This window comes from Muntiacus reevesi, chromosome 21 (genome assembly GCF_963930625.1).
Source record: "Muntiacus reevesi chromosome 21, mMunRee1.1, whole genome shotgun sequence".
In the NCBI taxonomy this organism is placed as follows: domain Eukaryota; kingdom Metazoa; phylum Chordata; class Mammalia; order Artiodactyla; family Cervidae; genus Muntiacus; species Muntiacus reevesi.
The window spans coordinates 1,118,216-1,134,100 of record NC_089269.1 but is presented as its reverse complement, the minus strand read 5'-3'; the positions used below and the strand labels follow the sequence as shown (position 1 = coordinate 1,134,100).

The following is a 15,885-nucleotide window of genomic DNA, read 5'->3' as shown; positions in this document are numbered from 1 at the left end:
GCATTAGAGTCTCAGAGGAGTGGTAGTGAGAGACAGCTGAATTAAGAGACTGTAATGTAGCAAAACCTTTTTGGGAAAATTGAACAACAAATGTCCCATAGCAGAAAAGTTGTTGTATAATTGATGGCTTCTTCTTGATGTATGAGATATTATATAGTTGTTAAAATTATAGTTAAGAGAAGTATTCCTGCTTGAAAATAAAATGAGCCATAAATTTGTAGGAATGCCATGATTACATTTATATAGACACTGGAAACAAAAATAAAGAGAAAGAAGTAAAGTATATGATAATGACTATATTAGTATATCAAGGAAGGCAATGGCACCCCACTCCAGTACTCTTCTCGTGGACGGAGGAGCCTGGTAGGCTGCGGTCCATGGGGTCCCTAAGAATCAGACACAACTCTTAAGAGATGGATTGGACAGATGTTTAGAATTTGTGGAGCAGAAAGAAAGAAGGGAGTATCCGAGAGAAAGAATGTGTGCTTTAGAGACCTACAGAAGGGCCCTCTGAAGTCTTTGGTTTAGAACTTACTGTGTACACATGGAAGACACTTTGGAGGTGAGGGAAAGACCCAACAGAAAGAAGTGGTCTTCACAATCCTGGTGTTAATACAGGGCTGGGAAAACGCCGTATTCCTCCAGATCAGAGTGTAGAGGGCCCTGGGTAGGAGAGCGAGCAGCAGCAAAACCTCTCGGGACGAAGTGCAGGGAAGTTAGCTAAACGCTGGGGAGTATGAGAAAAGTAACTTTAGAAAGCCAGTGTGGTCTACACCCAGGGGTTTGATTCCCTTCAGAAGAAACAAATAATATAATTTAAAATTAACTTTAAAATAATTTTTAAATTTCCTCAAGGATAAAAACCTCTATTGACGGCACAGGTTATTCACACCGACTCTGCCATAGTTGGGGGATGGACAGGTGAAATATTAACAACCATTGAGAACTTCAAAGAAATAACAACATAGTAAGGAATGCACACTAAAATCTAAGAAAAAGTAGAAACATAGAAATAAACCTAGCTCTGAAAGCTGAAATCTATATTCAACCTTGGGGACATTCAGCAATTCAGTAGAGATACCTAAGATGATGAGCTAAGATTTTGAGATCCTTGAGAAGTGAGAGAGACAAATATCTAAATGTAAGTCTGCTCGAGATGGGATGTCTAGTAACCTTTCTTATATTCTCCTGGTACCCAGCAACTTAACATTTTCAGAAGAGTGGTTCACCCACAGTAAAACAGCCTTATTACAGACTTTGAGGCTTGGTTTATATCACTTGAGTAATCTGAAATTGAGGTCCTGGGCTGGATAGTGTTCCTAGAAGCTAGCTTAGCAGAAGAAAAGAAAGATCTTTTCTGGTAGAAAGGTCCTGTATTCTAAGCCTCAAATTATTTCTACCTTAATTATACAAATTCAAGCATCTGCTTGAATGACCAGGCATACAAGTAAAGAAGGCCCCAGAAGCAGCCAGTGCAAACAAGAAGAGAAATAGACCTGTGTGAGATGTTGGAATTATCTGACCTAGACTGTTAAACAGCAGTGCTTACCATTTGAAGGGATAAGAAATTCAATAAATTATTGAATTTCTGCAGAGAACAGGAAAGTGTCAGTCGTGTCCATCTCTATGCCCCCATGGACTCTATAGCCTGCCAGGCTCCTTTGACCGTGGGGTTCCCCAGGCAAGAAACCTGGAGAATTCCCTTCTCCATCCAGAGACTGAACCCAGGTCTTCACTGCAGGCAGATTCTTTACTATCTGAGCCACCAGCAAAGCGTGCGTGTGTGTGTGTGTGTGTGTGTGTGTATTAATTTCACATAGTAATTGTAAATATCACAGTAAAACAGTCACATGAATTTTTTGGCTTCGCAATGTTATAAAGATTATGTTTATACTACACTGTAGTCTGTTATGCGTGCAATAGCATTGTCTTAGCAATGTATATAATTTAGCTAAAAAATCATTGTATTGCTAAAAAATACTTGCCATCATCTGAGTCTTCAGCCAGTTTTAATCTTTTTACAGTAGTAACATCCGAGATTGCAGATCATCATAACAAATATAATAATAATGAAAAAGCTTGAAATATTGTGAGAATTACCAAAATGTGACAAAGATAGGAAGTGAGCAAATGCTGTTGGAAAGATGATGCTAATAGATTTGCTCAATACAGGGTTACCAGAAGCCTTTAGTTTGTGAATAATGCAGAAGCACAATGAAGTGAGGTGTGCCTGTATATAAAAAACAGTTAACTGATGAATTTTATACATTTGAATTAAAAACTTCTGCTCATCAAAACACACTATAGAGAGAGAAGCCCTAAATGGTAGAAGATATTGCACATATAATCAGAAATGGACTCTCCCCAATCAGTAAGGAAAAAAAAAAGGACTTTAATAGGTATTTTCAGAAAAACCCCAGATGGCTCATGAACAAGACAAGATTTTTAATGTCATTTATAATCTGGGAAATTAAAATCAGGGCCTCTATTATATGCTGTTATACACTTACAGGCTTGTCAGACACTGAGAAGTCTGACAGTGTGAACTGCAGTGGGTGTGTTGGGACCAACCGGAGTGCTAAGGCTGAGAGTAAGTTGGTACTTTGGAAAGCTTTTTGGGCTCACTTGGTAAAGTTGGAAATAAACATAGAAGCAAGAGGAAAACTAGAGAGACTTTTTTTACACATATACCAAGATACATGAGTGAAAATGTCTTTTAAAAAATCATTTTTTTCCAAAGAGGAAACCACCAATATTCAACAGTAAATGAACCATACAGTAGTTAAGACTAACCATAGGTAGTTAACCATACAGTAGTTAAGTACATAAGTAGTTAAGTAGTTATAATTTATACAATTGTATGCAAATCTAAATGATCTAAAAGTAAAACAAACAATTGTAAAATAATAATTGAAGGCTAAATGATCCTACATGAATAAATCACAGGAACAGAAAATTGAGACAAAAATATATTTTAAAAATGAACCAATTAAAACTTTTGGAAATGAAAAAAGTCTTTTAGATTAAAAACTTAATGGACACAGTAAACTACAGGCTGGAGCCAAAGAACACAAAGTGAGTACTAAGGGATTTATACAGAAAGGAGCACATGAAATTTACTGGAAAATCTGAAGAGATTGCTAGCATGTCTGTGGAGGGTGGATTAAAAGGGTCTAATACTAAGGTCACTTCTCCTGCTGAGGGTCTTTCTTATATCGGATAAAGGTAGGTAGCAAGTACGTTTCAGTAAGCATAGCTGTTAATGACACTATAGTTTAACAGTTGTAATTTAAATATAAACATTTTTGCCACAACTTGAAGCATTATATATTAAAACTGCATTTTTATTTTCCATTTCAGAATAATAGTACCTTTAATCTCCTAATGGAAATTATGATCAAATTTGCAGATTTTTTTTATATGTTAACTTTGGAAGAAACTCATTTGTCCCTATAAAAAAAGGTGTGTCTCTATCAGGGCAGGGGAACCATCTTTGTGATGGTGATATGAAGTCTTGCTTCTAGTTTGGCCTGACTCAATCTTCTCTGGTTCTAAGAATCCATTTGGTGTTGGCATTGTGTGTGTGTATTTTACATTCAGTTGTCCCTAAGTTTATGAAATGTGGCTAGATGTGGCTTGGAAGGAGTAAATATGCTCTTAATTGAAATGTAACTAATTTTTTAAAATTTAAACAGTTGAACCTACTGTGAGCCTGATAAAAGGGCCAGATTCTTTAATTGATGGAGGAAATGAAACAGTAGCAGCCATTTGTATCGCAGCCACTGGAAAACCAGTTGCACATATTGATTGGGAAGGTGATCTTGGAGAAATGGAATCCACCACAACTTCTTTTCCAAATGAAACAGCAACAATTGTCAGCCAATACAAGCTTTTTCCTACCAGATTTGCCAAAGGAAGGAGAATTACTTGCGTTGTAAAACATCCAGCCTTGGAAAAGGACATCCGATATTCCGTCATATTAGATATACAGTGTAAGTAAATGATAATGTTTGCTTTTTAAGCATTATGTGTTTTAATATTATTCCTCTAACATAATTCTGTATCAAATTGTATTTAGTTTGAATATGTAGTATCCATATATTGTTGTATATTTTCCTTGTTGACATTTTTTCTTAATTAAAAAAAAATATTTTCATGGAAATTTCATTTAACCAGAACATTATTGTTAGTTTGTAAAGGCAATGATTAAAGTTGCTGTCTCACTTTAAATTATTTAGCCTTGTCTTTTTTAGACCTTAAAAATAGGCTAGACTTAGGTGAATTGTGGAAATTTGTACCTCAGAATGTTCAGAACTTGGAGAAAAACAGTTGCTTCTTCAATCCAATTAATTTAGCTGTTCATTTTTATGAGTGCTACCCATGATATTTTCAGTAAGAATCTTTAATTTGCTAGATGCATTTTAATTAGCTGGAAAATTTTTTCTTTCAATATTATTTGTAGTCACATTTTGTTGATGACATTCTAAGATTCTCATAAAGGTAAAACAGTAAAGTGATCGTTGGGATAGTAGATAAAGTTCAAAGTGGGCCCATCCTGTGCTTCTTTTTTTCTTAAGAGATGCTCTCTTATCTGTGTATTTTTGTGGAGATATATATATATGTGTGTGTGTGTGTGGATATCATATGTATATGATACATATGTGTATATACTTTCCCCTTTTTATAAAGTTTCTCACTTTTTATATAGTCTTTTTGTAGCATTTTAAAATTTGAGCAAGAGAAATGCAGATAGCTTATAGTAAAGATAATGAAAGTTAAGTAGGTTAAAGATAAAATTATGAAAAGTCTCTGGGTTCTTGTGTCATTTCCATCCATGCACAGATCATAAATCTAGATAGGTTTTTGAAGGAAATGTTCTGTTTTTTGTTGTTTTGTTTTTTTGATATGACATGCATGGAATTTTAATTTACACATATTCGTTACACGTGGTATGATTGTTTTGAAAACTAATTATAAGGATCTTTTTCAACATTTATAGAGTTAAACTTGAGAAGCTGTCTTATGTGGATTTTATTACCATTGTATTCTTGAGTGCAAATACAGTCCTAGTAGTAGTCCCTTCTCGTAATTTGTCCATGAAGGGTTGGTTACAAGACTCCTGCTTATGCCAAAATCCTGGCATGCTCCAAGCCTTTATATAAAATGGCAAAAATTTGCATATAACCTACACACATCCTCCTATGTTCTTTAAATCATCTGTAGATTGCTTATAATACATACTACAATTTAAATGTTATATAAATAGCTTCAAATTCAATGTAAATACTATGGAAATAATTGCTGATATGCAACAAATTCAAGTTTTGATTTTTGTACTTTTCCAGAATTTTTTTTTCCTGAATATTTTCCATGCACAGTTGATTGAATCCACAGAAGCTGAACCCATAAAGATGGCTGGCTATACCTTCTTTTCTCCTCATTTTTCTGTCTTGTACATACTCTTAAATTTTTCTTTTTTCTTATAAAATTTAGATTCAGTTATAAGTCCATTAATATTTTTCTCATATGTATTTTCTCTTCCCTGTGTCTAATAATGACTGAAATTTTCATCGATTATGTATACTATTACTTTTTTTTGCCTAAACACAATTTTAAAATATAAAAATATTTCTCCTGATGTAAGACTTTATAATTACAGCTTAAACTTATTGGCCTATACCTAAAATATTCTTTCTTGCTGTTGTTAATTAGGCCCTAAAAAACATGTCAACAAAGTTTGAGGAGATAAAATCTTATATGCAAAATTCATATCTCAAAATTTAGAGGTATTCTTTGAGGATACTTTAGTATCTATCTTATTCTTTGTTGAAAATAAACACACATATCTGTACTGTTCTTTCAGCAACATTAATTATTACCAATTTTAAGTTAGAAAAATGTTAATTCTTGGTATTTATGAGGTAGGCCTTTTAAAATCATTAAGGTACTTATACCTTAGTAGAAGAAGTTTAACTTTTCCCCACTGTTTTTTGTAAACCTTCCTTGACTTCAGGCTTCCCTGCGTAGTTAGAAGACTGACCTGGTCTCTCTAACATCCCATCTGGCCTGCTGTTTGTCTAGTTTACCTGTGCAGCTCACGGAAGGGCTGAGGGTCTCTGCACCAAACTTAAGTGTCATTTCTTTACCTTCTCTCTTATCATTCTATATTTTTCATTGTTAGTCCTCATAACAGATTTTTGTTAAATTTTTTAAAATGTTATCTTCCCTGTTACTGTTAGAATATAGGTATTATAAATATAGAATATCGATACTAAATATCTAAAACAGTGCCTGTCACTTAATAGGAGCTAAACGAATGATGGTTCAGTGAATGATTAGTATTGGAATTCACAGTTTGAAAGTATACATTTATATTGATGTTAGATGTGGATAATTACTCATTTAATTATATAGTACATATGCTAAAAGACCTTTAGGTACGTTGAGTGGATAAAAGTTCATGTTTTGGAACAGTTGAGCCTCAGAAAATTTACTTTAGTTGTAATTATAGTTTTAAAAAGTTTGTCATCTCTCTCATGCCCAGTGGATATTAAGTGTATGATATTAATTATATTAATTATAATATAATTTATTTTAATATTATATAATATTAATTTTAACATGATATTAACTGTAATATAACACTTATTAATTAAATGTATGGATTTTATAATTTTTTATAATTGATATCTCTTAGGGCAGTTTTATGTAGTGGCTTTGTGCTTAAATGTCATGTCTCATTATCAAATTACTATATTTTCTTTTTCATATACTTCTGCATCATAATAGGACTCATATTTTGCTTTTGGTGATTGTAAGCTTGTGAATGTTCTTCCATTGTGTCCAAAATAACTAGCATTGTACATGCGTGTGGCTGTCTAGTGTTTGGTGCTCATCGTCCACCATCCATTCGTTCGTTTAGTTAAATACCCAGAGTTTATGGAGTTTGTTGTTGTTCAGTTGCTGAGTCGTGTGCGACTCTTTGCAACCCCATGGACTGTAGCCTGCTGGGCTCCTCTGTCCATGAGGTAGGTTTTCCAGGCAAAAACACTGGAGTGGGTTGCCATTTCCTCCCCCAGGGGATCTTCCCGATCCAGTGATGGAACCCACGTCTCCTGCTCGACAGGTGGGTTCTTCACCGCTGAGCCAGTGGGGACTGAAAACCGCGTTCCTTACTTCTTGTGTGTGTGAGAGGAGGAGGGCACACCGCTTCTCAGGCTGGGAAGTTGTTAACACTTTGTATATCGCACCTATTGTTAACTAAAGATAACCTGCTGTGTAATGCATTTATTTTATAGATGCTCCTGAGGTTTCAGTAACAGGCTATGATGGAAACTGGTTCGTGGGAAGAAAAGGTGTTAATCTCAAATGTAATGCTGATGCAAATCCACCACCCTTCAAATCTGTGTGGAGCAGGTAATAATGTTGATAGTTCTAAAGAGGAATTATTTAAAGTCAGAAGTGTTCTTCAGTGCGTATTGAAGTTGTCTTTATCAGTGTAATACATGATGACAGCAGCAGCTGGAAATTTGGGTTTCTGCCTGTTTCTCTGTCTCACCTCCCCCCGCCGTCCAGCCCCCTCAGATCTGCTTCTCAGGGGCTGCCTTGGAGCTTCAGTAGTTCCTCCTGGCGTTTACCGTCATGGGTCTTAAACTGACTTCCTGAACTACTAACTTTTAACACTGTTGACTCATGATGAAAATGAAAATTTAGTTTTATGTCTGCCTCTTCACAAGCATACCCATATGCATATTCCTGCCCTTTGTCATCTCAGTGACGTTAAGCAGCCTTTAAATTGTGTAATCCTTGCCTCTCTATAGATAGATATTATTTACTGAGAACTAAGGAGTATACTAGAATTCTGTTTTCTTTTATTTTTTTAAAACTGTTTGTTTTTCCTGAGGTTAATAATTCTTTCTTTTTACTTGTGTAGTTTTTACTGACAAGCCTTAATTCTCTTTATTGGTGAAATTTCACACTGTTCTGCTGAGATTTCATTCTTATTTCCCAGTATTTGCAACTTCCACCCCCTCCAACCCCACCTTTTCAGTCTAGAGAATTTTATCTGTTAACCTGTGAATTCTCTCTTTTCTTTTCTCTGTTTTTTTTCTCCTTTGTTTTTTTGGTCATTTCCCCTACTTTTCTTTTTTTTTTCTTTTCTGTTTGCTCATACTAGAATTCCTGTTTATTGTATACTAAACATTCTTTCTTCTTCAGTTTTCAAATAATTTTTGTTGTTCTCCCAACATTTCTTTGATTTTTTCCCCACCATTGATTGAAAATTTTCTTTTGAGATATTTTCAGTGTTTCTGAGAGTGTTTTCTTATTCTTTGTTCTTTTTCATAGCATTCTTTTCGTCTTTTATGGATGTGTCTTCTTGTTTCTAAATTGGGATACTAGAGTTACTTCCTTGGCAGAGTTTTTCTGTTTCCTACTTACTGTTTCTTTTTTCTTCCAGGTACTTTTGTTGTTGTTTGGTCTTTTATTTTGTAGATATTTCTTGATTTTCTCAGTTGTCCATTCATTTCACAGTGATGCATTAAAATGCTGAGTGGAAACTCTCTATAGTGGGGAGTACTTAATGGGTAGATTCTACTATAGAGGAGGTTATTTCCCTGAAGAAGCTTTAGATACCACTTATTGAAGAGTGGAGTTCTTTTTTTCGTGAATTAACCTTCATTATTTTGCCTGAATCATGAATACCTGGTATCTGTGCAGGGTCGAGTGGAATCTGTTGTTTTTTCAACTTTCAGCTAATCTGTTTTTGGCCTTCTGCGGGACAGTGGGTCAGACTTTGGATCTGCGGCTTCTTTGGTCCAAGTTGGCTGCTTTCTTATTCGTGTGCCTCCTTCAAGGACTTCTTCAGCCAGAAGCAGAGCTTTTCAACCTTGGCACTGCTGACATTTTGGGCTCGATAAATCTTTGTTGTTGGAGGCAGTCTTGTGAACTATAGGATATTTTAGTGGCATCCCTGGCCTTGCTTCTCTAGAGTCGGTAGCATACACTTCCCCTACTCTCAGCTGTGACCACCAAAACTGTCTCAAGGCACACAAGATACGTCCCCTGGAGACAGAATTGCTTCTGTCCTTTTTGTCCGTCTTCTGTCTGGGGAACGCTGGCCTCATGCATATATGGTTTTCCCTGTCTGTTTTCTATCTTGTTAAAGTTTGTTGACACATCTTGTGTGGTGAGTTCTGCCTCCTTTTCTCTTTCTCCTTGTTGGTCTTTAGTAGTTCTTCATTCCTTTGCTCCTGTTTTAGATGGTGTTTTGTGGGATCAGAGAAAGAATGTTTGGTTAACCTGTTGTCTTTAAGCAAAGATAAAGTTTTAAAGTAGTGAAGGCCTTCCATTTACATTTTCTTCAAAGTGGGAAGCAGGCATTGGTTAAGATGTGTGATAGGGTATATCTGAAAGTCATACACTTCTGAGTTCTCATTCTGGTGTCTGTACTTGGAGCAGTCTTTTGAATAAATCATTTAGCCTTTCTAAGCCTTCGTTTCCTCATTGATAATAGTGCTTCATAGAGTTTTTGTGAGAGTAAAGCTGATGAATCTAAACCATGTAGTGTAGGTACAGAGCCTGTGAGGTGTTTAGCCTGTCCTTTGTTGTGAGTTTAATATGGCATTTATATTTTTCTAGCTTATTTGAATAAACACCTTTAAAGGATTATAAGCCATTTTTTATATTTCTCAGAGTTAAAGGGATTAGAATATAGGGCCCAAAGTACAGAGCCAATTGGTAAGATACATAGACTTCATATTCGTTCTTGTACGTCCAGAAAAAAGAGTTAACCTTTTGAAAGCTGATGTTTGTAAAAGTGTTCTTTCCAAAGTCCTCTTAAGAAGATATGAAGTTTTTGTTTTTTAAATAATTTAAGAATATTACCTTTACCCTTCAATGCTAAATTAAGTCACAGCAACTCCAGAAGGTTTTGTCGGTGGTTTGGATCACAGAGCAGCATCCTGTCTCTCGTGCTGCTCCCTTCTCTGTGCCTGTTCGGCGTGCTTCGTTCTCACTCCCTGGGTAATTAGTTGGTCTGCTCATGTGCTGAGGCCACTGCAAACAGGGCCCACATCTTCCTTCCTTGTGCACTCCAGCAGCACTGGCAGAGAAGAGTGTGGTGAATGGTTCAGTTCTTAGTAATTAAATAGTGGATGGCTGAGTGAGGGAGTGAATGAACTTTCTGCAAATCTGCTTAACTCGAACTATACTACTAGTGGAGTACCTGGGTTTACTTCACTTTTATCCTCTTATCTTAATAAAAATAATTTATGGGCTGTAAAACACTTTCAAAATAAAGACTTAATTGGTTCCTCCTCACTCCATGTGGGATATACCCTAACATGGAACAATGATGTAAAACAGAATACGTTTAGTTCCATTGCAATGAATAGCTTTAGAGTTCTTACAGTGAAATTTTATTCCTATTATACTTTATAGAGTAATGTGTACACCAGATAGAACCTTTTAGCCTAATTAGTATAAAAATCATTTTAAAAGAGTTATTACCCGTAGCAAAGGGGCCTTGGTTTTACTGTTACAAACGCCTGCTTTGTGAGCAAAACTATTTTGTGAGAAGACCCTTGTCGCTGCTTTAGAGGTTAACCATATTTGGACTGCAGTGCAGTATGAGTTTATCTGCTCAGTATTAAATGCTCCTCTTTAAATATGTTACAGAAGGTGCTAAAGTGTTATCATGTGCCAAAGTGATGACTTTCACTATGAAAATTGTAGATGCATCATGTATGGATTCATAATTCACTAAGAATTGTTTTAATTCTTTTAAGACTATGGCTATGTTTTTAAATAGTTATAATTTTCCAGTTTTCTGAATATAATTCTTTAAAAATAAATAATTTTTCTCTCTCCTTCTCTCCTATTCCCTCTAATATGTTAGCCTAGCTTCGCTTATATGAATTGATATTTTAAAAGAATGGGTGTTCTAAATGGGTGTTCTTTATCTGTTGGTTCATCTCTACTAAAATGAAATTTCATAACTTACATGCTTTTATTTCATAGTGAATTTTACCTAAATGATGCTGATTCTTTCTCTAACAACTGGAAAGTGTAATATCTTACTTAAATAGCTGTCAGTGAGTAGAATCTGAAGGTATTTAATTTCATGCTTTTTAAAATCTAGGTTAGATGGACAGTGGCCTGATGGTTTATTGGCTTCAGACAGTACTCTTCATTTTGTCCATCCACTGACTTTCAATTATTCTGGTGTTTATGTCTGTAAAGTGACCAATTCGCTTGGCCAAAGAAGTGATCAAAAGGTCATCTATATTTCAGGTAAGTTACTATCTACTCACAAAATGAGTTATGTAGATTATTTCTATAACAACAGTAATAACAATAACACTGTGATGGAGGCAGTAATTTGTACTTGTGAAGATACATATTCCTCAGTGTGAGGTTTTCCAAATAGTCTAAAAGAGATGTGATAAAATAACTCTACCTGAAATTCATATATAAAGTAGCTTTCCATGACTTAAAAATTGTCAAAATGTCTATACAGTAAGTTCATACACATTTTAAGACCTATGCATATAGCTGATTTTTCAGTTATAGTATTACATATAGTCTGTACCTTTCTAGATTCTTTTGTATTTATACCAAAAATAAATAGTGGATTTTTTGCTTGCTTTTGGCAGCTATTCCGCACGCAAATGTCTTTAATAAATAAAATATCCATTTTGATGACCTTTCTTATTAAATATCTTTGTCACTCAATATGAGATTATGCCTTATTGAGTTACTATGAGGTGAAGTGGGCATGCTACTGAAAATGTGCTGATGAAATAAAATTTAAGATGTTTTTTCTGGTTGGGCCATAAGCCACTAAGAATTTAGATTTTATGCATTTCATTTGTTTCACTGTGAATGTTTTCATCAGTTTGAGTATTAATTTGGGTTTTTACAAAACATAGTTGGAGTTAAAATATTTTTCCCGGGTATGGCTATAAATAATAAATTATCAATGGAATGCTTATTTATAAAGATTATATAAATATTTTAAGCATCTCCTCTTGACTATAAAACTGTAGTAATCTTTATTTCTAACAAATGGAAAATGAGAGGAAAAAGGACAAGAACCTTGAGAAGTACAGGTTTGTATAGTAATTTGATAATAGATATTTAGAGTTTATCTCTGTTCAGTCTAAAACTAATAAATTTTTAAAAATTGAACTATACTTAATTTACAGTGTTTCACGTGTACAGCAAAGTGATTCAGTTTTGTATGTGTACATATATTTATTCTTTTTCAGATTCTTTTGCATGATTTTAGAGAAATTTTAAGCTTGCATTAATGTCACGTTCTTTGTCCTCTGTGACCTCTTAATCTAAGAACAGGTCTCCATATTGTTTTGCATGGCATTTATCACAGCTTGTAGCTGTGTGCTTACGTAATCATCTGTCTTCATGTTTGAACAGCCTGTGCTTGCTTTATTATTGTATCCTTAGTGCCTGGCCCCTGGTAGGCATACACGTTGTTTTTCTTGCATGTATCTCACAAGCAGATTATAGTTTTGTGCATCTCTAGCTAGTCTTTCCTGCCAGTAGCAGTGCTTTGATATAAATCTGTTAATATATTAGTCTCTTCTTCTTCCCTTCGAGGTTTTTTGTTAAAAAAGAAAAGAATTTTGAAGCCACAGGAAATCCATATTTAAAATGTAGTTACCTAAGGACTGCATACTTACTATTTCTGTTGTACAGAATTTGGTGTGGAGTATTACTTATAAATCCTAGGCTCAGTGCGTTCTAATTTTGTAATCATTTAAATATCAAGGCTCAATTTTAGCGTCTTATCAATTGGTGATTTGCCAAATTTATATCATTGGTATTCTGGGTCCATTTCCCAGTTCTGGTTACTTGTGTGTCCCACTGTCTATTAGTGATCATTAACCCCGTATGGGGGCTTCAGTGGTGGCACTAGAGGTAAAGAACCCGCCTGCTAATGCAGGAGACCTAGGAGATGTGGGTTCGATCACTGGATTGGGAAGATCACCTGTAGCAGGACACGGCAACCCATTCCAGGTTCTTGCCTGGAAAATCCTGTGGTCAGAGGAACCTGGCAGGGTAGAGTCCATAAGGTCGCAGAGTCTGATACGACTGAAGTGACTTGGCACACACACAGCCCTTTGTCTGTAGAAGTATAATTTGCGTTCAGAACTGAGCTCCTCATCTTTCTTACGCCTTTTGCTATGAAATCTCTTCCTCTAGGAGTCTTTGTCTGTCTTTTAGTTATTGGTATCTCTGTCGTACACTTGCTCAGGGCGTGAAATCCTTGATACTTATTCTTGATTTTGATTTTTTTTTCTCATACCACACCCCATTCATCAACAAGTTGGTCTGAACTCTTTCATTATGTTATATACAAAACCTTAGCAATTCTCTACTACTTTGCTAGTACTTTGGCACAAACCATCAGCAGCCCTTGCCTCTCTATAGAACAGTTATTTACCATTCCTGCTCTTCAGCCTGTCATCAGTTGAGCAGCCAGATTAACCCTTTTAGAGGGCATGCCGGATCACATCAGACCTCTACTCCAGACTGTCCATGGACTTCCCACTTTGCCCCCAATGAAAACCAGACGTCTACAGCGATTTGTGAGCTCTGTCCATGTTCTGGTGCTAATTATCTTCTTGAGCTCACCTCTTACTCTATAGCCTTTGCTTGCTTGGCTTCAGTCATACCAGCCAGTTTGCTGTGTTTGAACACAGTAGGAACATTTCAGAGTCACTGCCTCTGCTGTTTACACTGCTGAGAATACTCTTCAGATAGCTTCATACCTCTTTCCCTCACTTCCTGTAAGTGTTTGCTCATATATCACCTTCACAACTGTATTTAAAATTGAAACTCTTCTCACCCCTTTACTACTGTCTGTCTTTCATCTCTCTGACTTATTTTTTCTCTGTGGTGCATATTACCATGTGATAGACTGCATATTTGGTTTTATTTATATGCGTGCCTGTTTTTATCCCCACTGGAACATATGTTCTTGAAGGCAAGATTTTTGTCTGCTGTAATCAATACTATATTCTCACCAATTGCAGCAATACTTAACACATAACAAGTGTTCAGTAAACTTTTGTTGCATGCATGAATACATTTAAGAAGAAAACAATCAGGAAAGAAGAAAAAACTCAGAATCTACATTTATGTAATTTTATTTTCATGGCAAAAGTCCTAATGTAACACTGATGATAAACTTTAAACATTTTAAAATCAATTTCTACCAAGTCTTATAAAAATGGAAACAACATTTTGAGTAAATATGAAAAATCAAGTTAATTACCACTAAATACTTCAGAAAAAGATGGCATTATGTGAGATGGTTTTCTTTAAGTAGTCATCAGGAATTAGACTTGACTTTTCTATCCATAGTCTTTAATACAGTATACCATGCTGAGTTTAGTTAACTTCTCTAAGAGCTTCTTAGTTATATCTAGTATCCTAGATATAAATTGCCTTTCCAAAATGGCTATTAAGGTCTACTAGTAGACTTTTATCACAATAAAAGGCGCTAACTTACACAATGAATGGTCAGAAAGTTAGTCTTTTTTCATTGTGAGTTATATGTTCTTGCTTTCTTCCAGGACAACATTTTCATCTCAATAATAAAATTTATATTTTAAAATTTCATTACTGATTTTTTAAAATATTTGTAAAATGAGTATGTCATATGACTTGGAGACTCAATGGTAACCCAGAAGAGAATAGAGTTATTAGCTCCGAGAGAAGTTATTTGAAATTTTGTCATACATTTTCCCACATTGGCATAATTTTTGTATATTCAGGATCCAAGATTGCAGTATACAACTTTAGTTATTACTCATCATGGTACAATGACTCTGCCCAATACTAACCGACTGCATGAAATTGTGTTTTCCTAGTGCTTTTGATGTGGGTTTTTTCTTCTGATCCCTCTTACTTCTCTGAGAATAGAGAAGCAAATTTTCATGTATCACTTAAGTTCCCTCATGCCTTAAAAAAATCAAAGTATATTCCTGTGCAAATCTTTAATTTCAAATCGAATTGATTTGATCCACACATATTAAGCACACTTAACTTAGCAGTCCTTAAATTTTAATGTTTATAGATTTTGTTTATTTAACAATTTGTATGGTCTGAAAGAAGAAGGAACCAATTCATTCCATTTTTAACATAGTAATTATTAGGCTAAAACATGCTTATAGCTACAGAGGTTTTGCTGGACTATTTGTTTTCCTGTTTGGCAGGACTCAATTCATTTGAAAAGGGAAAATTGAGAAGTTGGATATGGAGAACTCAGAATCTACTAGTTTATTACATTTGTTATATATTTACCACATTTAGCAAAGAATATTAAAAAAAACTGCATTAATACAGAATGCTATTGGGAAGGGTTTCTAAATCTTGATAAATAAGTAGCTGTTAGATGCTTCATTTCACAGATAGGACTCTCACCGTTAATTATCTTGGAGTAGAGCAAAATTGGAAAGCAGGAATAAATGGTTCATGTGAATTATCATATGTCTGTCTGTTGCTTAAGATACAAAATGTAAAGTTTAGTGAAAGTCCCTTTTTCATGGGATTTGTTGACAGTGAGGCTATTCTGTTTCTTCTTTTTTTTTTAATAGTTGAGGAGATGGTAGGTTAAAAAAAAAATTCTAGAACCACTGACTAAGATTTTTAAATAGATTTTTTTGGGGGGTTACTGTTTTTTTGTAGTTGGATTTTCTGAAAGCTGTATTTTGTTAAATCTCAGTTAAATAAACAGTAGATATCCATTTGTGTTTACATAAAAAACATCACAAGTAGAAAAAAATGGTGATTTCTTAAAGAATGTTTCATAAAAATGTACAGTTACGTATCTTATGTTTGGCGAGAACTCAGGTGTAC

The 15,885-nt window shown here is 34.8% G+C and overlaps 1 protein-coding gene across 3 annotated transcripts in view; it reads left to right on the top strand.

Moving 5' to 3' along the window:
* NECTIN3 (nectin cell adhesion molecule 3) overlaps positions 1-15,885 on the top strand; it is a 129,501-nt gene that overhangs the window by 46,511 nt on the left and 67,105 nt on the right. For all 3 annotated transcript variants that reach the window (XM_065913469.1, XM_065913468.1, XM_065913470.1), the window contains exons 3-5: positions 3,696-3,992; positions 7,299-7,416; positions 11,141-11,292. In XM_065913469.1, coding sequence (XP_065769541.1) covers positions 3,696-3,992; positions 7,299-7,416; positions 11,141-11,292 — 567 coding nt within the window. The remainder of the gene's footprint in view (positions 1-3,695; positions 3,993-7,298; positions 7,417-11,140; positions 11,293-15,885) is intronic.